The following is a 22,622-nucleotide window of genomic DNA, read 5'->3' as shown; positions in this document are numbered from 1 at the left end:
CCACACTGAGCTTTTTAAAGCAGCATTTGAACTACTAGAACAGCATGGGAATAAGTCACATTAAAATGGAAGCCTTTAAAGTCAATACTTCATTTTTCAGAGCGACCTTAAGATCAGCAGTGCTGTAATTACCATTTTGCTTTGCTAGAAATATACGAGTTCTTTTGTACTTTCAATTAAGTACCAAGACATCTCTTATATATGAAGAACAATTTGAATAAAACCATTACAATTTTTTTAGTTAAAAGTGAAATCTCTTCTCCTCCCACTTTGTTTCATTCTCAGTTTTTTCCATTAACCCTACCTGAAGCTCCAATAGTGTGCTGCTATGACAAACTGCTCAAAATCAGAGCTTGAAGACTCAGTTCAGTGCTTTTCAACAGGGTGAAGTTAGGTAATAACTGTAGGAAAACAATCTATTTCTGAACTAGAAACTCAAACCTCCTGGAAAGATAGACTCAAATCCCAATGAAAGCCTTTTCCATGATAAATTACTGTTATTTCTCTCTGCATTATTTCATTCTTTGACTTCTCCTCTGAAAGATGAGCTTCACATGTTTTTATCTATAGAAGATGAGATTCCTGCTGTAAAGGCAATAGTTTCAAAAACATTCAGATTGAGAGGCTTTTGTTTCTAAAGATAATTCAGAAGAGCAAGCAAGGCAAAAATGCGCACTAGTTTTTGTTGGAGGAGATCCTAGGGAGTGTTAAGAAATAACCACAAGGCTCTTACTGTTTTGAAAGTTTGTAACAATAATGTGGCCAATTGGCACAATCCAGGAGCAGGTTATGAACATAGTAAGAAAGCTACTGTGAAACTATGCATGTGGTTTCAGGACCAAGAAAACAAATTATTTAATATTGAAGATCTGAATTTCCAAAGCACTGAAGATGCCAACATACTTCATGTTTACTATGTGAGTACATAACATTTAAGTTTACTACATACTTATAAGGAACAAAACACTCTTCATTTCATTGAAAGGTTCTGAATTCAAAATACATGCACACATACCTCAAGCCTATTAGATAACCCTATGTTCAACTGCTACAGAAAAGTACATAAATGTTTTGATGTCTAGGGATGCCAAAGTAATGCAATTTGAGACCAATTTCTAAATTTAGATTGTACCTACCTACATGCACTTACATAGAATTTGAAGAACGATCACTTTTCTCACAAGATCAAAATACAAGCAAGAAAATCTCTCCCCTACATTCACCACTAGCTAACAGTAACAGAAGAGACAAATGGAGATGAAGTACTTCAATCACGGGATTTTCACTTCAGTTAGATGAAGCCATATTAACAGCACCTCCTGCGTATCACCAAAGCAAAAGTAAGCCTGAGACAGCAGCTTATTAAGCAACTGCAACCAGACTTTGTCATCTCTTTTACTGGCCTGCAACTGTATCTACCAGCCATAATTGGCAGGTGAAAGCTATTTACAATAATTTATGCCTATAGCTACCCTTTTAGTAAAGTAGCATTTTTTCCTTCTGTTTAAAATAGTCTGCTTTTTATGTCAGAATTGCTCAGTAGAATATAGAACAGATGCTATAAAATATTATACGGAGTGGTGGAGGTTATCAGCTTCAGGAGAGCGAGCAAAGAAGAACTAAGAGATTCACCATACGTATCTCTCTATTTACATGTAAATCACACAAGCCACTGCAATGTACTTAATTCAGGCACCACATCATCTAACAATATTCACAATTATTGGGGTTTCAGTACTGTTCAATATTCTGAGAGCTACATGACCCAAAGCAAATGGGAAGGGTGCCAGGAAACACAATCTTTCCTGCAGCAGGAGCCTGCATTTCGATGATGGAAGATTAATCAGAGTTTACTTTGATAGGATTAGTACTCAAGCACAAAACTCAGGTTCAGATCTCATTACTAAAGTGGATATCCTTCACCTTGACACATCCTGTGCAGTTAGAGGTACAAAAAACTTTCTCCCAATAATCTGGAAGGCAAAACAACTTTTCTTTTTTAATGACAGGACTCAGAAAGGGCAACTTCTCTTCAGAAGTTAGTGTTAATTTTAGAATTAGCATTGGTATTCAAATGCAGAATTCTTCATTTTTATTTTTAATCATACTCCTGTTTGGTAATTATTTGCTGCATTACCTACTCATACCCTCTTCTAGGCTGTAACACTTAAGATACAAGGCTCACGTTTGACTACATGCTGTCCAATGACTACCATAAAACAAAAATACAAAATATACCCAAAAAAGTGATTTTTAACTATTCCATCTGACTTGCATTTTGAAAGTTTATTAGAGCAAATAAATATCAGGTGCATTTACATTTGCAGGTGATGCTGCAAACTTGATCCTCCCCCAGTAACTTACTCACGTCCTTCATTTTGTCCTGAAATTTATAGGCTTTCAACATGTGAATATCCTCCCAACTCCCCACCATTCTCTCATCTTCAGCTTTTTCCTCTTCAGATGTGGATTATTAGCAATACATGCAGCTTCTAAACACCTCAGATTATATTGCAATACACTGGGTTTTACTTTTGCTCCTTTAAATGCCACAGTATCTTCTTTTACATTTATATTATAAACATTATTACATTACAAAGGCCTTTAGAAGTTAAAGGTATATACATTTTCTTTCCCTTACAATCTTTGTAAACAATACTAATGAGCACCTGCCCATTCTGAAGCAAATTTACCCAGGAATTGCATGCGACAAATGATTTTCATAGGCTTGGCCTTCCCACCTGAGAGAGCATTATGTTGGTTTTCTAGACTATACATGGCTCTAAATGAAGGATAAAAAAGTTTCCCTGCTAATTGCAATAGATAAAAGTGGGGCCCCATAAAGAAGGCCTTGTTTTATTTTTTTCATTATAGCCCTCTCTACTACATTTTGGATGTGACCACAGTTTTCATGTTTCTCCATCTTACAATGAAGGGATAAAACTTGCATACAAGCCATAATCTTTCTAATGTCTCTGATAGATTCCAACAAGTGATTGCTAAGCATTTTCCAGAATCTGACGTATCTACAGATTAACCATCACTTGCACATGCTTTCTGTATTATTTGCAAACAATGTGTCTTTTGAGTTAATCAACTGCATTTAATTAGATGGTAGAAAAATTTCTATTAGCCATTCTCAGCCAAGTTCTTCTTTGTATACTAGTCCAAATTTTTAAAACAAATTTCATATCTATTTTAAGATCAATCTAAGTTAAAAATACTTATTAGTGGTATTTTTATTGTGTGTACCATGTTAACAAAAGGGCAAGGATTGACGTACTTAAAACAATAATCAATACTTAACTATTTAAACAGCATATCCAGAAAATCTCATTAATAAGCAAATCTCCAGGTAAACTGCTGCCAAGATAGTTTTGAAAAACATCTCATCTTAACTGTCCTAATTTTTCCTTCTTATACTTCGAGCAATATTTATAAGAATGCTCAGCACTTACATCAGGAATGAAACCAATTTCATTAAGGTGGTTGCTCAGCTCTGGATCATGGAATGCAATCATCTGAGAAAACACCGTTAGGTACTCTGAAACAACAAATAAAGTTCACTGTCAAAAACACAAGCCAGAACATCCTGTTGTTTTGTATAGTAGCTGTAGGAAAGAAAGGACACATTCTTAAAACAGAACAAAAAAAAAAAAAAAAAATCAAATTAATACCACTACTGTCACTATTATATTCAAAACAGAGCAAGAAACACTTCTTTCATTTTCCTTAATATTTCTCAGCTTGTATTTTCAGCAATGAGTCGCTTGATTCACAATCAGGTTGTGATTTATACTTGAAATGCAAAATTAAAGATTTTTTGTATGAATACAAGCCACAAGATATTGACGGGAGCAAGTTAGAACAAGAATGTTTCAAGAATTTTAAGAGTCAAACTGAGTGAAATACTCCTTGATTGCAACAATTGTATTTATTTTCAATAGTTAAATTTTGTCATCTAGAAGTCGATGAGATTTTAAGGCAGCATCTGCATCATCAGTAATTTCTTAACTTGTCTTCTCTGGAATAAAGGGGAAAATACTTACTGTAAAAAATAAAATGTAACAGATCTTCAGCATAGCACATCATGCTGAAGGGTACAATTTAATTAAGTTGTCTAATTAACACTTGCTTTTCATTGGAACAGAAACAGACAACAGAACAGAGACACTGACAGACTTCTCTGTTTATTCTAACCTTCTCTTAGTTTTGTTCCTATTGTCATATGCCTTGTTAGAAGGAAGATGAAGAGTCAGTAACACTGCAATTTCAAAGCAGATGGCAATTGCTTTTTCTCTATGCTCTCAAGCACAGAGTAATTAGGGCCCAGACATCAAGCTGAGTGAAGGAAGACAGACAGGGAATGTTACTCTGCTCCCAATTTTGAACGCGCAAAGTTAAGAACAATCACTCTGTAGAATAATCATACTAGGTTTAGAAATGTTAAAAGCTGCGATGCTATCTCAAGAGAATTGATAAACAATATTCCCATTGTAAGAATGCAAAGGGAACAAGTCACAGACCTATTGCAAATTATACCTGAAGGAAAAAGATGCCCAAGTCCTCAAGGTAAGTTACGGTAAACATTAGGAACCTCCTTCAGAATTTTACATCCACTTAGCTTGCTTTAAGTTGGAAAGATAAAGCCACAGTATACTGAACCTCTAAGGTATTACTGCCTTGGGAATCAGGCATCTCAGGAGTGCCAGCCTCTTCCCTTTGATACTGCACCTTTGTCATATTACAGATGTCCTGGCAGCATCCTGCTGTGTAGTTAAGTGGGTAAACAGTCCCATGCTAAGTTCTGTGTCACCAAGGCCAGACTACTTCAGAGCTATTTACATCTCTCTCCAGTGTTATCTCAATTTCTAGACAGAGAAATTCTTATTTATGTGGACACAAGCTACAGATTCTATCTCTTAAATGCAAACCTCAGCATATGCTGACTCTAAATGAAATTAAAACCATGCATTTGTGAGGCAGGCTTTGCACCAGTTATATCCTCATACAATAGCCAGTAATAAAAAGTCAAGTATAGCAAACCAGTAATTCTACCCAATCTTGCACATTCATCTGTGCATTGATGAAACAACTTCACAATTAGTTTCTCAGAAGCACACCTATTTTAACATGAAAATTTATGTCCATGGTCATTCTTTACACCTATATAAGAAGGCTGACAAATACTATCTTTATTTTACTAGCCTGTCTCATGAAATACAATTACTGTGTGGGATTACATGGTACTTTAAAGTGTCTTTAACAGAAGCCATCACAAAAACATTATCACTCGTCCAGCCAAGTGCTGTCAGCTAAAATTTCATTAAAATACGTTTTTTGTTGTTGTTGTTTTGCTTCGCATAACTGTGTTCCATATCCAAACACTTTTGGCTGCTCTTGTTCTCTATATCATGTGAAAAAATACACCTGATATGCTTAGAAAAACAACACATCGATCTTCATTGTTTAGGACTGGCTCAGATAGGAGTATTTTGAACTTTGTAATTCAAACAATTCCTTCTCTCAGCCTCAATACAGAAGATACAAGGCAGCTAAAATTGCAGTAAGCAATCAAGTGATGCACTCCTGACACTTTCTTTCAACCCAGTAAATGTGGAAAACTATTAAAAAAAATTCTTCAATTGTGTTTATACTTTGTTGTTTGACAGAAGTCCCAAGAAAGGATTAGATCAGAATATCAAAAAAATCATATGAGGTCCAGATGACAACAGATGCTGCAAAGTGACTAGGAAATGCCTACACTACTTTATTTTACAGAATCCCACTGAACTGTATTTCTCACGTCAGCTGATATTTTTGTAAAGTACCATGGGAGTAGCAGTAGGGAACCTCGGGAGAACAAAATTATTACAATTTAAGTAAGAACAAACTCCCCTTAGAAAAGCCCTCAGCAAGTCATTAATCTTAATGTCTGAAGCAGTTGGCTCCAAAGGACCATCAGATATAATACAGCTACTCTTTTCATCTTCAGACTTTCCCCCCTTTATTTTTTTTTCTTACTTCACAGAAAGAAAAAAAGTATGCAAACACATCCTCTTGAATCACTTTTTCAAACTATTCCTTATTTTACATTGCCAGTTCATAATGTCTGTCTTCAGACATTAGGCTCAGCTGGGACAGAATTCCTTTTTTCAGAGTTGGGTATGATGCTATGTTTTGGTTCTAGGAAAAAAGCAGTGTTGATAACACACTAACGTTTATAGTTGCAGCTAAGCAGTATCGTACAGAGCCAAGGCTGCTCTCACAGAAGGGCCCAAGGAGCTGGGAGGGAACAGAATCAAGATAGCTGACTTAAAGTGACCAAAGGGATATTCCACACCATATGATATCATGTGGAAGGATTTCTGAAGGGAGTGGGATTTCACTTCGCTCTCTTCCATTGCTCAGTGGGCTACCTGGGCATCAGCTGGGGGGTGATGAGCAATTGCTTGTGCATCACTTGTTATATACCTACATATATATAACAGTTATGACTACAGCTATAGCTGTTCTTTTTTCTTAGTAAATAGTTCTATCTCAACCTATGAGTTCTACTTCATTTTGGCTTTTTTCCCTCCCCCAATTCTCTCTCTCTGCCCACTGGGAAGGGTGCAGAGTGAGTGACTGTGTGGTGCTTAGCCACCTACTGGCTTAAATCACAATAGTGTCTCATCTGTAGTCTTTCACACAGAAAGTCTCCTATGTTCACTCCTCATGTTAGCTCTCTCTCTACTACACAATATGTTAATTGCTTTTATGTCTAACAATATTTGGTTGACCAGTTCTCAATTTCCTTTTTCTTTTTAAAGACAAAGAAATAGCAGATACTGTATCTAAGTTGAGAAGTTTCACAAGTTATATACAAAAGAGAATTTCTGAAAAGCACTATTTGATAACATTCTACTATCAATTGCTTTTCAAACAGATTCTTTCTGTTCTTAAAAATTGTTTACAAGACAAATTATCTAATCACAGACAGTAGTAAGGTGAATTAACAGCTCCAGAAAATTCCTTCGTTGTATCTTTCTGATATTTACAACTAATTTTTAGGTAGAGCAGACATTTACATCCCAGCAATTGTTTGAATTTCTCTGAGACACCTGCAGAGCTGTTGAAGACCCAATTATGCAACATTTTTCTTCATGGATACCCAAATCCTGTCTTGTATTCTGTTCAATAACAGATTCCTCTCAAGTCTCCAAGTAACCGAACGCCAATTTCCAGGGAGTTTCGAATTTGTACTGTTCCTGCTCCTTACTGTCCCTCATTGTAAAGATAGATCCTGTAACATTTATATGATTAAAATCATGCTGTTCAGTTTTTAGTCATAAAGCGTTGTAAGGACCTTCTCATCTTACAACTTTGCATAATCAATTGATGGTCAACTTCGAAACAAATGGAGCTTTTTTCCACCTCCCTGCGCAAACAGCATTGTTCCCAAGCATTTACCTGTTTATCTTGTTCCCACTTCTCTCGCCCAGTTGCTGGTGTTTTTTGCTGTTAGTTTTGTTTTCTTATTTTAACCTTACAAACCTTCTAAAATACATAGGTGAATATTTCGACAGCAAGTTCCTAACCTATAACCACCTCAAAAAGTGTATTTATAAATGCAGCCGTAATTCAACCCGTCTTAGAACAAATAAAAAATTAAAGGCACTTACCTTGGATAACATGAGAATTATCCTTCAGAAAGAAGTTATACAAATACTTGGGTATAAAAGCAGACATGCAAGCATATGCCAGAGCTGAAACAGAATAGAAAAATGGATGCAGAGATAGAAATACAAGTACCTAGAAGTGCTTATTATTAAGCAGATAAAAGGTACACATTTTAAAATTAACCCATAAAGAAAAATGATTGTAAAGGAACATAGGAAGTGCACAACCCTCTTTAATGAATTTTAAAAGCTTCTGTTGTCACTTAAGTAAACAAGACAAATCTGATTGGAATGCCCTTTGTTCCCAGTTTCTTTCCATAATTCTTAGTGACAAAGCCATAGTGATGTTTGTTTTGAAAAGGGAAGCTCCCTGATGGAACAAAGTTTTATGAGGTACAGTTTCAGACAACTGCATTGTTGCATTCTTCTGTTTTCTCCCATGGAATTTAGACCCAGTTTACACCCCTATGAGACTTTGATCTGGTCCCCTTCCTCAGCTCAGAGTCTGAAGACAGAATTCACAAAACCAACAGTAGAATACTATTAAAACATTTCTCAGCAGCTCCTCACATACATACCATGTAAAGATTAGAGGGTCAAAATGTAATGTTTCCCCCTTCATTAATTCCTGAGAATTTGGCTGAGAGATAGTCTACTGATTTTAATACAACTCTTAGCCATGTTGTTAGACCACTGATTTGACAAGAAGTCTTAGTAAGAGAATAGAAATTGTCATAAATTGTTTATCATTTTGGAAATGATAAGTAAAGCATCATATTTATAGCATTCATTAGAAATGAATTCGAATTTGCAAATTTTCTGGCATTGAAACCACCATTATCTGAGCCAGATGTATTCAATTAAATTAGTAAACTAGGACACAAGGAATTGTATTTTTCACTATCACACTTTGCTTCAATAAGAAAAAAAACAGTTATAGAATCAAACCATATGGATGCGTTCAGGAGCAAGAAAAACCTGTTGATAGAAATATGTAAAGGTGCACAGTAGGCACACTGTAAAAGTTACTGTCCCGAGAAACTACCTTTCACCCACACGTTATAAAAAAGTTGTGTACAAGAAAAAAGAAAGTTGGACTAGGTCTGTTCTGAAGTCATCACAGTCCAAAGCTGATCTCTGATTAGCTTTTAGGCACTTAAGACCAACACCAACTTTTCTGAATACTGCTCAGAATGGTTATGATAGGTTAACAAAAAATACATTCACATTACCAAAGGCTAATCCAGAGCTTCACTGAGAAGCAAAAGTACTAGATATGCATGTCTTGTTTTTATATAGCTATTTGTGACCATTTCTTTTGAGTCATAGCAAAAACGGCTTCAAAATTCCATTTTATTTAAAGAAAGTTTTCATATATATGTGGTGCACAAATATCTGCAGACATCTAGATGAACAGATTGTCCTTCTCCTCACTCCCAGCAGAAAAAAGTACTCACCTTCATTGTTAAAATTCAAGTATAGGAATGGTGCACAAAGAGAATCGAGACCTAAAAAGGGAAGAGCCATGAAGAAATATCATAAAGATCTCATTTAATGAATTTGTCTTATTCAACACAGTAACTTAACCGTGACATTTTGCATACTTTTATAATACCTGCAATGCCAGGCTTCACACAGTGCTGAGAAGAAGTGTGAAATCAACACGTGGAAACAAAGAGGATTTAAACTTTTAGAATGATAGTGCTGAATTGACTATTCTGTCATGGTTTTCAAGAAATCAATTTACAGTCCTACAAAATTGCCTAGTAACTTCTCCAGCATTATCTTTGAACTGATCAGTGGAAAGAAACAGACTTTGTTTTTTTTAAGTGAAATGATCAAAATTTCTGAAGAGTGTATGGAAGAGGCAGTCAATTTGGCATTACAAATTAAATATAAATTACTAGGAACTAAATTTGCAGTAATTCACCTATTCATTCTTCAAAAGAAAGGAAAAGGAAGTTCTCCAAACAAGATTTTTGTTCGGTTGTTTTTTTTTTTTTTTTTGGACATAGCTTTCCCATTAATATCTTGCTAATTACTCAAACCCACCTTGCCAGTATACCAAATCAGGATGGGAAACAACCCACGCCTTCAATACACGTCTAAACTTTGCATGACCCTCTGGTGATGACAGCAATTCATCATACTGATGGCAACGAGGAATATCAACTTCAATCTGTATCACAGCCAAATACACAATATAGAGAGAAACCAGGGTAAATGAAATAGTACTACAGCAGTTGTGTAATAATGCAGGTGGAAGGGGTGAAAGTTAGCCAGACAACTGAAGTCAGATCACGATCAAAATCACAGTCTGTTTCTCCCATCGCTCTCAAATCAGTAACTGAGCTGGGACAGGAACAGGGCTCTAACAGCTGCTTTTAAAAGGCTTTTAAATAAATAAAAGCACACATTTTAAAAACAAAACAACAGCAGATTGCAACTGTAGTATTATCTAACTCAACTTCTGGGCTAATTTCAGCTGCTAGCACCCCTTTTTCTTCCACAGGATAATATAATCAGAGACCTCAGAAAACTTGATGGAATCTATTTAATTCAGCCATCTGATTGATGAGCTGTTCCTTGTGAAAATTATTTACATTTGGTAGTACTTCTTGGAGAATTTAATTGCTCAAGAATCCATTTCTGTACAGTTCATCTTACTGTTCGGAATGTCAGCGTACTTGACACTATCTGGCATCAGGTCCAAGAGGCACAAAAAAGAATTGACAAAGACAGAACTTGAAACAACACATCAGTTATACTGCTTATTATACTGCTTGCTGTTGCAACAGAAACATGATTCTGAAGTAAAAAAAGATTTTTGCTCCTCAGAGGTTATAACCTACTTTGGTTATAATATAAACTAATGGTCTCAGTTTTTTTTGCAAGATTCTTGCAACAGCATGAGAGAGCAGGGGAAACCTCCTAGTATTATCAAGCACATCTGCTATAATAGACAGAACGACGCCAAGAGGCTGAAAAGATCTTTGATTTACTTCAGGCAACAGTATTTGGTAAAAACTGGAGGTCTTACTTGTCTGTCTGTAGGAATCGGTGTGTCTTTATCAATGGCATCATATTTTGCTTGAATGGCACCCTGAATGTGGAAGAATATTTCAAAATAGAAAGCCCTTACTAATGTAACAGCATATTATAATGTACATACCTATATACAAAAGCTGTTTTTATCAAATGTTCCAGCTATCAACTTTTTTTCTGAAAATATATTTTAGTGCATTTCCCAAACAGAGAATTTCTCAATGCTGAATTTTAACAAAATCTTCTTCCTTTGAGTGTAACTCAGGATATATAGAGCTTTCAATGTCATTCCCACTATCTTCAGTCACTTTCTCTGGCTTATAAAGCAAGGAATATACTTGATCTAGTTTTCCATTTTTAAGTTAACTGAAACTTCCAATTTAAATTCAAAGTATACCTCTGCTGCTGTCAAGTATCATCTGCTTTCAGTATCATCTGTGAAAAGGCTGCCTATTAACTAATACTGATACTACCAACATACACTACTCTTAAATAGCCAGTTCTTGCCTAAATACCAAGGCAAGTATTCTAACAAGTGCATCTTAATGTTATGGGACTGCCCTCATTGTACAATACTAAGTTGACGAAGTAAGCGAACTCACTCACTTCCCAAGGGACAGAATACACTCTTGACCACCAGTTACTCTTTCCTACAGCTTTTTTTGTCATATGAGAAGATACTCAGAAGTTCACATCCTAAGCTACATCCTAAAACGCAGGATGTGTAATCTGTAAGAACCTCTTTGCTGCACAACTGAGGATTACAACCAGAACAGATGCAGAAGTTGGGTTATCACGTAACTGATGTCAATTAAGAGGGGCCCCCATTTCTAGGACAATTTCTAGGATAGTCCTTTCTAGTCCTTTGTCCAGAGGGACTACATTTCATTTATTTTTTTCTCCAATCTTTGGAAGACACATATTGGATAATAGGTGAAATAAAATACATTTGCTGCATTTTACACTGTTTTATCCAACTTTTGCCTATTAGGGCAGAAGACTGTAACTGTATTTGTCAAAAATAATTTAAAAAATCCAAAAAAAGTTAAGCAGCAGTTGCATTTAAACATTGTAGCAAATTTTGGTGTATGTGCACTATTTTTCTATCCCCTAATCAAAATTAAATATAAAGGCAATCAAAGCCAATATTCTTTGATACCAAATAATACCAGAATCAAGAATGAGTCGGAATATTGTTTTAGTTCATATGATTTCATGCATCCTTTTGTTTAAATTTGCACTAATTCTAATGCCAAAACTTCACTTACTTTCCAGCTTCCCTGTCCATTCTATTCCTAGCCAATTCCTTCCTCAGTCAATAATAGAATTTCTGCAAATGGCCTCCAATCACCCTTACCTCAACACCCAACAGAGCAGCCCAGGTCATGCCTCTCAGGAGAGGAGGGATGTCAACTCTGGCTTCTTTCCAGATTTGGTTTTTCTTATATGGGTAGGCCTTCAAAAAAAAAAAAAAAAAAAAAAAAGAGATTAATAGCAAAAATATTACCATGTGACTGAAACAAATCTAATCCCAACTCTGGGAAGGTGGTTTCTTCAGAGGAAAAACTGTCAGTTAAACAGTGATTGCAAGTTTTGTTTCAAGCAAGTTTCATTCACTCCTAACAGGAAGACCTAGATGGCAGATGACTGTTAGATACTGAAATACCCACTGCTCCACACGAATGCATTCACATGCCTTGGTATATATTGAACGTATAAATGTAGCAATCCAAATCATTAAAATTGGTGTGGGTTTATTCATTACATATTCCACCCTCAGCAAGTTTGCTGATGATACGAAGATGAGAGGATTGGCTGACACGCCTGAAGGCTGTGCTGCCATTCAGCGAGACCTGGACAGGCTGGAGAGCTGGGCAATAAGAAACCGGATGAGGTTCAACAAAAGCAAGTGTAGGGTCTTACACCTAGAGAGGAATAATTGCATGCACCAATACAGGCTGGGGGATGAGCTGCTGGAGAGGAGCTCTGCAGAGAGGGACCTGGGCGTCCTGGTGGACGACAGGTTGGCCATGAGCCAGCAGGGTGCCTTTGTGGCCAAAAAGGCCAATGGCATTCTGGGGCGCATTAAAAAGAGTGTGTCCAGCAGGTCGAGGGAGGTGATCCTCCCCCTCTACTCTGCCCTGGTAAGGCCTCATCTGGAGTACTGCATCCAGTTCTGGGCTCCCCAATACAAAAAAGACAGGGATCTCTTGGAAAGAGTCCAGCGGAGGGCCACAAAGATGGTGAAGGGCCTGGAGCATCTCCCCTATGAAGAAAGGCTAAGTGAACTGAGTCTATTTAGCCTTGAGAAAAGACGACTGAGAGGGGACCTGATCCAGGTTTATAAATATCTGAGGAGTGGCGGCCATAGTGGTGAGGCCAGTCTCTTTTCAGTGGTACGTGGAGACAGGACGAGGGGAAACGGACATAAGCTGCAGCATAGGAAGTTTTGCACGAATGTGCATAAGAACTTTTTCACGGTGAGGGTGACAGAGCACTGGAACAGGCTGCCCAGGGAGGTTGTGGAGTCTCCTTCTCTGGAGATATTCAAGTCTCGCCTGGACGCCTACCTGTGCGACCTGGTGTAGGGAACCTGCTTTGGCAGGGGGGTTGGTCTCGATGATCTCTAGAGGTCCCTTCCAACCCCTACGATTCTGTGATTCTGTGATTTCTTATCATAATATAAAGCCAACTTTCTTCTGTTTGACATTTCTAGCTTACGCTTCCTTAAGTAACACTACCTATTAACACACTAGCCCTTTTTCATTCCTAACCAAGAATTCATCTTTCACCATACATGTAAATTAGGGTTTGGTATTTTAACCCTCTCAGTATAAAACCCACGTTTCTATCATGGTGTCATTACAGTAAATAGCCGTACTGTTTTCAAGAACCTTACTGCTTGGAAATGCAAAGATGATGCTGGTATATTTATACCTATAATAGATTAGTTAGGAATTACAGATACAGAATTAGTTTCTTGAGTAAACAGCAGTTATTAGCTGCAGCTCTCACATTTTTAATCTCTTACACTTTTATAAGTTTTCTCTCCCCTCTCCACTGCTGTTGCTTGCATCTCTGCTTCTTTTTCAACTATTCTGTCCTTCAAATACCCTCTAATTAGCAAACCAAATCCAATTAACCAACATCAGAGAGATTTCATACCTTCAGCAGTCTGTCAAACAGAACAATTCTGTTTAGCTGATACTCTGTGTCCCTCTCCCGGATGATCAGAGGTAGATTGGCAGCTGCAGACAGCTCACTACTACTATTTGAATGAGGTAAAGTTGACTGGCTGGAAAAAGAATTAGGATAGTAGTAGTAAAGAGCAAAATATATAATTCAAAGTGCAAAATAAATATTCAGCGATGCATTTTTGAGTCAGAAGTATAAATGGATCATTTTAAATATTCAGCACAAACAGCTGATTCACAGCACATGGAAAAAGGTTAAAAATTTCAGGTTGGGTTCAGAGCCCTAAGTTCACCAGTGCAGAGCACCTATCAGCTCTCACTGATTTTAAGGGCCAAACAAGGACAAGTAAGGTTTGCTCTTGGAAGACAGCTGTCTTACATTGTATTGTGCTACTCAAAACTAACACTGCAACAGTGGGTCACTTAGATGGGAACAAATTTACACACACTTACTCATCTTCAAGTAATGGATAAAATGCTTCCCCACCAACATCTTTCAGTCTCTGAAATGGAGAATAAGGACAATTTATTATCAGAATGATGCTCAGAAATCCTGTGAAAATATTTAGTGGAATCTGAAAACAGTTAATTCGCAATTCACTTCTAAGTTTAGTAGTTCACCCTGACATCTGTCTAAGCATTAGCTCAGTTCTCAATCAACAAAGAAACATACAACCTTTAAGACTAGGAAGTTTTCCTAGTACAGACTATCTTATTTTCTTTTCTTAAGACTTTGTGGAATGTCTTCCATGTGAAGAGAACTCTCGTCTCCTGCACAAAGCCTATCCTCTGCACACACAGAAAAAGCTTTTACGGACCATGAATAAATCAATCAACAGTACTAACATTGCTTCTTTCTTTCCCTCATTTTTCTATATGGACTTCCTACCTAAGTAGCTGCACAGCAACTACAGAGCTTGGTTTTACTTTTTTTAATCAGCTCAAGAGTTACGCAAATTTGAGTTCCTTCTTGTATCGGCATCTGAAAGCTGCACAGAATTACAGACGCTCTCTGAAAAAGTGACAGACAAGTGTACCTGGACTCTTGTCTGAAATTTTCAGATATCTTTGCTGCACTGTGATTAATGTTTAACATTATCCTCCCTGCAGTACTCTGCTATTTCTATCTTAAAGGCATACAGCACACAGGCTGCTCCGCCTGGGAAGTGACAGAACAGTTCATTCTCGGTTCATTCAGACGTGATCCTCTTCTGATTTCAAACATCATGCTCTGCTCCATGAAAGCTGTTTGAAGAATTGCTTAAGTTCAAAAACTTATTTCATCTAACATTGCAAGGTTCTCACTTATATTCTCCCTAAAATAAAAACTCAATATGCATTTATTTGCTGCTGCATTTATACATTAAGGCACCAGTATAAAAAACTACAGATTAAAAAGTTCAAAATAAAGCTGTAAAAGCTACCCTTCTATGGGAACAGAATTAGAAGCTGTGGTGTATGCTACCTTTAAAATAGGCATTGCATAACGTAAAACACAAATAGCTATATATTCCAAAGCTCCAAGGAGCTCCAAGGATAAAGATATTAAGGAGCTGCAACTGAATTGAGTTGTTCTTTCTTCTGAATATCGTGAGCCACCTACAGGAATAAAATGAAAGAAGACACTCACTGTGCCAGGCAGTTCAGCAATCATGCAGAATATCAGGTACTACCAAAGTATTGCAGCTTCACCAGAAAAAAGCAGGTAGTAAAAATATGGGGATGGAGAATGGGAAAATTAATCAAATTTAGTAAGCTTTTATGGGAAATACGTTTTGATAGCGTAAATCAGAATTGACCTCAAACACCAGGAAGTTTTCTGAGAATCAGTAACACTGTCCCTCTGTAGGAGCAGAAGTAGGAGCTGCTGTTCCATATTCCCTTTAAACAAATGTTTCCACAGCAAGGACATACGAACCTGCGCACAGAATTTGACTTACATTTCGGAGCTGGCACAGAGACAAAGTCACAGTTGTGTCATCTAGAAGGGAACTTCTATCTCGTCCTTGCCCAAAGCTTTCACCATCTTCTAACACAAAGCTTCAAAATGAAAGAAAAAAAAAAAAAATAAAATTCAGGTCATTTTATAACATAAGATTTGAGTTTGGAAAAATAAATAAATAAATATCTAACATCAATTAGTTTCTTCTTTAAAACAAAACACTAGCTCTTAGAAGTATAACAAATTGATTCTGCAAGGCATTAAACCTGCTATCAACGGAATGTACAATCACCTTAAATTATTTAAACAGCTTCTGTCTAAAAATGCACATTTCACGTTTTCCACAACTCTAGTTTGCGCACAAAGGAAGACTAATGAGATACGAGATTAATACTCTCTTTTATTTCTTGAACTGGCAGAGACTGACTGCCACTTAATGTGAGAACCAAAAATAAAATAGCACTGTCATTTAAAAGCCGTTTCCCACAAAAACAAAAAAACAAACAACAACAACAAAAATCCCAGACCTTATTATTATTATTATTTTTTCAATCAAAGGGACTAACAAATGCAACCAAGAAAGAGTATATACAAACTGCCTGTTCAGCGATATTTTAAAGCAGACAGGAAATTGATCTCTTCAAGTTATGCTAATGTGCTCAGGATGACTTAAAAGATAGAATAAGATTGCATTTTTAAATGGCCACTTCATCTTCTTAATACTTACATTATTAAAACTGTTATCCCCACAAACTCAGAAACCCAAGCTTTCACCTAAGTGGACAGAACAGGCAGTACCTCAAAATGTCACACTACTTTTACTATCATGTGATCACTGAAGATCAAGTTCTTTTTATTTTTTCTGTCCCCAGATATTGCACTCTGGCTATTTTTATGTGATTTTAAATCCCAGGCCTAGCAAATTTATCTACATGAAAACATAATTCTGTTTGTTAAAATCAGACTGGAGGATTAAGGTATCAAAACATTTAAAAATGCTGTATCAAATTGCAACAAGTGCAGCAGGAAGATAAAAATAGTAATTCTGTAACGGCACTACAATTTTTAAAACTATAAATTTAGAACAAAAACACACACATAAACATAAATCAGCTGATCTGCTGAAGAAATGAATGACCATTCAGCACTGCTGCTCTGTGAAATTGAACTCCAAGTGTGAGAATTTGCTACAGAATGGATTACTATTAGTACACAGTATTCAAGCACAGTGAGACTTTTTTTTTTATTTTAAAATCAAAGTTTAGTGACAATGGAAAAGATGCTAAATTTAGGATCTTCCAGTTCAGTGTTTAGCACTTAACCTTTTTTTTTTTTCCCCTCTGGATTTCAGAAAGCAACATGAAAAGCAGGTAAATAACAAACATGAAGTGTTCAATAATGCCTTAAACTGATTAAGAAGAGCTGTAAAGTGATTTCCTGCTGTTTAAGAATGTTGTTTTAAATGTTTTTTAAAATGTACACAGGTGTTGAAACCAAAAACCAAATCAAAACATTCTTTCACAACCACTTCTCCATACATCCTCCTTCCCTCTAAGTGCTTCTCTTTTCTTACTTGGGAAGTGTGCAGACAGGAGGTTTTGATCGAATGATTTCCTTGTTGACAAGTTCTTTCTCTAAGTCTCCTCCAGCCAGACACCAGAGATAATAAACCTCTTCAATTGATCTTTCTGCAAGGTAATCATTATCTTCATCTACAAGGAAAAAAAAACATAAAAAATTAATTACAGCTTTTTAGGCAGCTTGTATTTCTTCTTATTGCTCTGAACAAATCTTGCTGAGGAGAAGTTCCTACACTTGAGAGGTTCTAGAGCATCATGTGAAGTTAGAGGCAAAGGTGATCCTCTCTTTGAGGGAAGGTTTACAGAAAGCATCAGAAAAAAAAAAAACCATAACAGTTTGCAGTTTGCCTTTATGTCCGAAAATAGAAATATTCAGATAAATAAGTTGAAGGATGGACTTCTGCTTTCTGTATGTTTTTGTTTTTTTCCCCCTGAAACAGAAAGCCCACATTACTTTGTTCACAACAGGAGCACAACGAAGAAACTGATGACTCATACTGAGTAGTTACAATGTCTTTCCTTCATGGACCAAGTACATTCTAAGAAGATACAAAATTTCGGTCCCCAAAAACTGTACAATGAGATTTGCTAAATATGTAGCTATCTCAGAGTTCAAAATGTTAATGAGGGATTAAAACATTCAGCATACCGTAAACTCAAAAAATTCTATCTTCTATAATAGAATACAATCTTTTTCATAAGAATTTAGTTTGCCAGTACTTCCAAAAATAATCTCTTCCTATCACTAAACAGAATCCAGCTTCTAATTGACAATACATTGGGGAGGGGGGGAGAATCAGTACCTTGTACACAACCAAATTAAAAAGGCAGATGATGATACAGGTATCTCAACGTAAACTCAAACACTAACAATAACTGTTTACTCCTTGAGACCAAAGCATAAAAATCCAGATACCATCCTTGATTTGAACACACCACTTCTAAATATGCTTGCCTCTATCTTCACCCCCTAAACAATCTACTACAAGAATGGAATATTAAACCATATAATAGTTTATAATGCATTCAAAGAAAATGCAAAAATATTGCATATTCCTTCCCCATCCAACGACATTTATCCCACTGTCTTTTACCTTTGCATAACTGACTTATGTCTTCAGGCAGCGTTAAGTCAGCACACCTTGGAGAGGACGAGAACAGTCCAGCAGGTTTGAGAAAGGGAGGGTATGCCAAAGATACTTCACTGAACAAACAGTCACGCATCAATTCCTCCGGAGTTGGCCTTAAGTGAAGATAATACAACGTTGAGAGTAAAGCACTTCCAAGAAGTGCTTGCTTTCAGTAAGAAGCAGTCCCAGTAACAAATACTAATAAGTTACGTCAAACCTCAGAATTCTTTTTAAGCAAAGAAACCTGGTAATTTTGTTCAATCCGTAAATTGTAACGTGCTGCAGTCTGCTTATGCCCTAACTTGGTATCTCATGTGAAATGAATATACGAAGCAATTATTTTCTTTATTTCTCTAAGCAAATATGGAATAAAGTGCAAAGCTTCAGTTGAGGAACAGAAGCCTACTACAGCTTTCAGATAAAAATTGTGGTGGACTGCCATAATAAAAAAGTACTTTGGAAGAAGAGATTTGAAGGAAGTCCTAAGTCTCATGAACATACAGAAATAGAACCATTAAAGCTGAGAAATCTTAACCTGAACGTGACTGAAGAGCTTTCCTACAAAAGTATTCTGCAACAATCTCAAAGATTTGTACATCTGATGTTTTTTTCCAAAACCACTTCTTTCAAATACTGCGAAATACTAAAACCAAATAGCTATCTATTATAGATAATAGAAGCCTTTGGTATTTCAAAAAACATTCAGCAACTGGTGGTCTTACTCCAATGGAGTTTATTAAGTATTCAGATTGAATACTTACCTCATAGAAGGTTGGAATGTAAGGCATTTTTTCAGCAGAGTTACGACATTTTCAGAAAGATCCTGGAACATAAGAAAAAATATGGAGGAGGTCCATTCATTACTGCCCTAATTCAGCATGCTGCTTAACTCATACTTAGCTTTCAATATACAGGCTTGTCTTGGAAAGCAATAAAATTTCATGCCCACACGTATGAGGTTAGCTGTGTAAGACCAAAATGGTGTGGGGAACTAATTCCACCCCCTACATTGGCTATGGGGAAAAAAAGCCAGATACACGATGTTTTAATCTAGACATCCTGTATCTGGCTTGAAATAAGGCAATACTTGGGAACTCCCTTCTGGTAACAGTCAACCCTTTTTGCACAATGTTTCAGAACATTCAAAACAGACACCAAAATTCAGTGATTAACTTTGTGGATGGGGAGGACCTGAGCTGTATAGAAAGAAAATTAACCTGCAGTATTTTAAAGAAAATTAACAACATGTGAACAATTCAGCAAGTATTAAAATTTTGACTGATGATAAGTTTAGGAGAAAATGAGCATTATTGGCACTGGGTACCTGAAAGGATCTTACATATGTATTGCAGTCTATTGCAACTGTATTCAAGTGATTAAACAAGTTTGGTTTCATAAAACGCATGTGTGTGTGTATATATAATTACAAATTGCAATTATTTTTTACTTTACTATTTATACTTTACTATTCTTACTAATGACAATATTTTAATACATTTTTATAAATCACTATAAAAACATTATCTATTTCATATACGTAAATAATCTTTTCTTTCCAATGAGTAAGTGTAAACAAAGATTTCTTATATCGTGTATTTTTTGCATACATGAAATAGAGAGAGATGTATGTATATAATATATATTTCATATCACATGAAATCCAACAATAATAATGAGTTTTGGATAAGATAGCATGGAAGAGTAAACTAGTTTCACAAACCTTAATAATATCAAGGCAACCATGTTCTTCAGCTAATACAGTTACAATATCATCTACATAACCTTTGAAAAATAAACACAGCAGTAAAAAAAGTTAAAGAACATGAAAAAAGTGATACCAATTAAGCACGATATCAGATAAAGCCCCACCTTAAAACAGAACATTTTGTTGTTTTGTTTCTTTGTTTTTTAAATTGACATTGCTACATCAACTGAAGGTGAACTCTCAAAATCAGAAATGAAAATCACATTCTCCCCTATGCAGAAATAAAACTGAAGCCTAAGAAAGTTAGGTAGTGAATCTGATTTGACAGCAAAAAGAGGTCTTCTTGGCAGGCTTAATTCAGAGTATTAATTAGTAATTCAGAGTGCCAAATAAGTTCAGTCCTTGTGCTTATTAAAAAAAAAATATATATATATATTAAAAATACCTGCACAGAGAAGCTCAAAGTACTTGTTTTTATTTTCTATTTCTAGTGCTTTTTCTTTGCAACTAGAAGCAGTATTTTACAACTTATTTTCAACATATTGAGATAATAATACTCAGGTGAGGATATGAACATTTTTCAGTGATGAAGGTTCATAACAACTTGCTTTCAACTTGAAGGAAATTCAAACCCTTCAGAAAGCCTTGCTAATACACTGCACAGCAAAACAGTGAGAATTTCAACACCAAAGTACTCACTGCTCAATGAAAAAGACATTTGTACTGACAGTAACTATCTTTAAAGGTATTGCTCTTTGTTCTGAATAAATTCAGTAACTCACTCATAAAGCTTCAAATTCTGAACATTCCTTCCTTGTGGCTTATACATAACATCCACATCAAATCAAATTTAAAATGACACAAAATAGTCTCAATTCTTGATTCATTAACATCACTACAGACTTGAAATTTTGGCTTAATGCTTTTCCAGTGTGTAGATGAAATCAAAAACTAAACTCTATATCCTAGTAATATGCTTCTCAGCTCTTTTTTTTTTTTATTTCCTATCTTCCTGCCAGAGTCCTGATTTTCCCTGCTTGCTATTGCAGAGACAGTTTTCTTTAGTGTTACACAATTCCTAAGTCATTTCAGAGATGCCTACAACATAGAACAACAATTAACTGACAAAATTACCTGAGCACGCTTTTCCATATCTTGCCCTCAAAGATAACATGACTCTTCTGCAGTTATTTTAGCTGTCACCCATCTCTGTCCCTTCCCTAGGCAGGTAATTATTCTTCAAATGTATTCTGAACCCCAGAGATGAAAGCAGACAAAAGGTAAAGTGCCTTAGGTCTGAGCACCATAAGCTGACTAGTTTGCATAGCTCCAGTTATAACACTGCCCAGAAACTAAAAAATAAAAAAGTTGGTTTTGCACTACTTACCTAGTGTAATTACAAATTTTAATCTTTCTGCTATCTCCAAAGCCTGGAACAATTTTCTCCCCTAAATGAATAATATGACCAAATAAAATCAAATAAATAAATAAATAATCAATATTACTACATAAAAATATTTAGATAGCATACACAGATAGCATCCACCTCTATACACAGACAGTGAAATAAGCTTCTAAAATTAATTTTGGAAGATTTGGAGAAAATATTTATTCGAATGCAAAACATCATCTACATCAAATATACCAGACATAGTTTCATGTCATCACAAAGAACAACACATAATTTGTAATGTTTCTTACCTGGAACAAAGGCAAACCAAACAAGAAATGTGCAAGACAAAGTCCCAAGTTGCCTTAGCAAACCTACAAATGCACTATGAATTCAGCAACTCAATTCAAAAACTATTTTTTCCAACATGATCATAATCAAAGGTGATATTCATGCTCATTACACATTTAAGAGTCACAGCTTGTATTGCACTGTACTTAAGAAAAATAATCTATACTTTGTTTCTAAAATGTTTCCAAAATGTCCTGATCAGATTTTAAGAAAACGTACATTTTAAAGGAGTAACAACAAATGATCTATGAACTTTGAGAATTTACAGAAGCACAGAATATACATGAGTCCAATTCCCACATCCTGATGTACTCACTACATACAGCATGTTCTTGATCACGTCAGACAAAATTGTCAGATGATTTAATTATGTAATGAGACTATACATCAGCACTAGCGCATTTGCTAGATCTTGTTTCTGTGTAGAATGTTGTTTTTGAATGAAAAACTGCAATTTAACATTTAGAAGTAGTAAAGACGTGGGCTTAATTTATCTCAACTTCTAAAGCCAAATAACCATTTTCAAACTAAGCCTTTTATTCTTCACTGAAGTTCCTTAGATTCTGGTAATAAGGTAGATGTACTGCTCTCATAGTAAAGAAACTTTATTGACTTTTCATTCTT

General features: G+C 35.8%; 1 protein-coding gene across 49 annotated transcripts in view; it reads right to left on the bottom strand.

Moving 5' to 3' along the window:
- Positions 1 to 22,622, bottom strand: part of TBCK (TBC1 domain containing kinase) — a 137,325-nt gene that overhangs the window by 86,817 nt on the left and 27,886 nt on the right. For 48 of the 49 annotated variants that reach the window (XM_085222360.1, XM_085222349.1, XM_085222344.1 and 45 more), the window contains 14 exons: positions 21,645 to 21,705; positions 20,273 to 20,334; positions 19,314 to 19,375; positions 18,517 to 18,665; positions 17,416 to 17,554; positions 15,841 to 15,940; positions 14,354 to 14,403; positions 13,872 to 14,001; positions 12,064 to 12,162; positions 10,702 to 10,764; positions 9,714 to 9,840; positions 9,119 to 9,169; positions 7,665 to 7,748; positions 3,459 to 3,544 (listed from right to left, as the gene is read on the bottom strand). In XM_085222360.1, the coding sequence (XP_085078486.1) occupies positions 3,459 to 3,544; positions 7,665 to 7,748; positions 9,119 to 9,169; positions 9,714 to 9,840; positions 10,702 to 10,764; positions 12,064 to 12,162; positions 13,872 to 14,001; positions 14,354 to 14,403; positions 15,841 to 15,940; positions 17,416 to 17,554; positions 18,517 to 18,665; positions 19,314 to 19,375; positions 20,273 to 20,334; positions 21,645 to 21,705 (1,263 nt within the window). The remainder of the gene's footprint in view (positions 1 to 3,458; positions 3,545 to 7,664; positions 7,749 to 9,118; positions 9,170 to 9,713; positions 9,841 to 10,701; positions 10,765 to 12,063; positions 12,163 to 13,871; positions 14,002 to 14,353; positions 14,404 to 15,840; positions 15,941 to 17,415; positions 17,555 to 18,516; positions 18,666 to 19,313; positions 19,376 to 20,272; positions 20,335 to 21,644; positions 21,706 to 22,622) is intronic. The other variant, XM_085222365.1, reaches the window with a different exon arrangement.

This window comes from Meleagris gallopavo, chromosome 4, assembly GCF_905368555.1.
Source record: "Meleagris gallopavo chromosome 4, MGAL_WU_HG_1.1, whole genome shotgun sequence".
Lineage (NCBI taxonomy): Eukaryota > Metazoa > Chordata > Aves > Galliformes > Phasianidae > Meleagris > Meleagris gallopavo.
The sequence above is the reverse complement of the archived record's forward strand: the minus strand, read 5'-3'. Positions and strand labels throughout refer to the sequence as shown.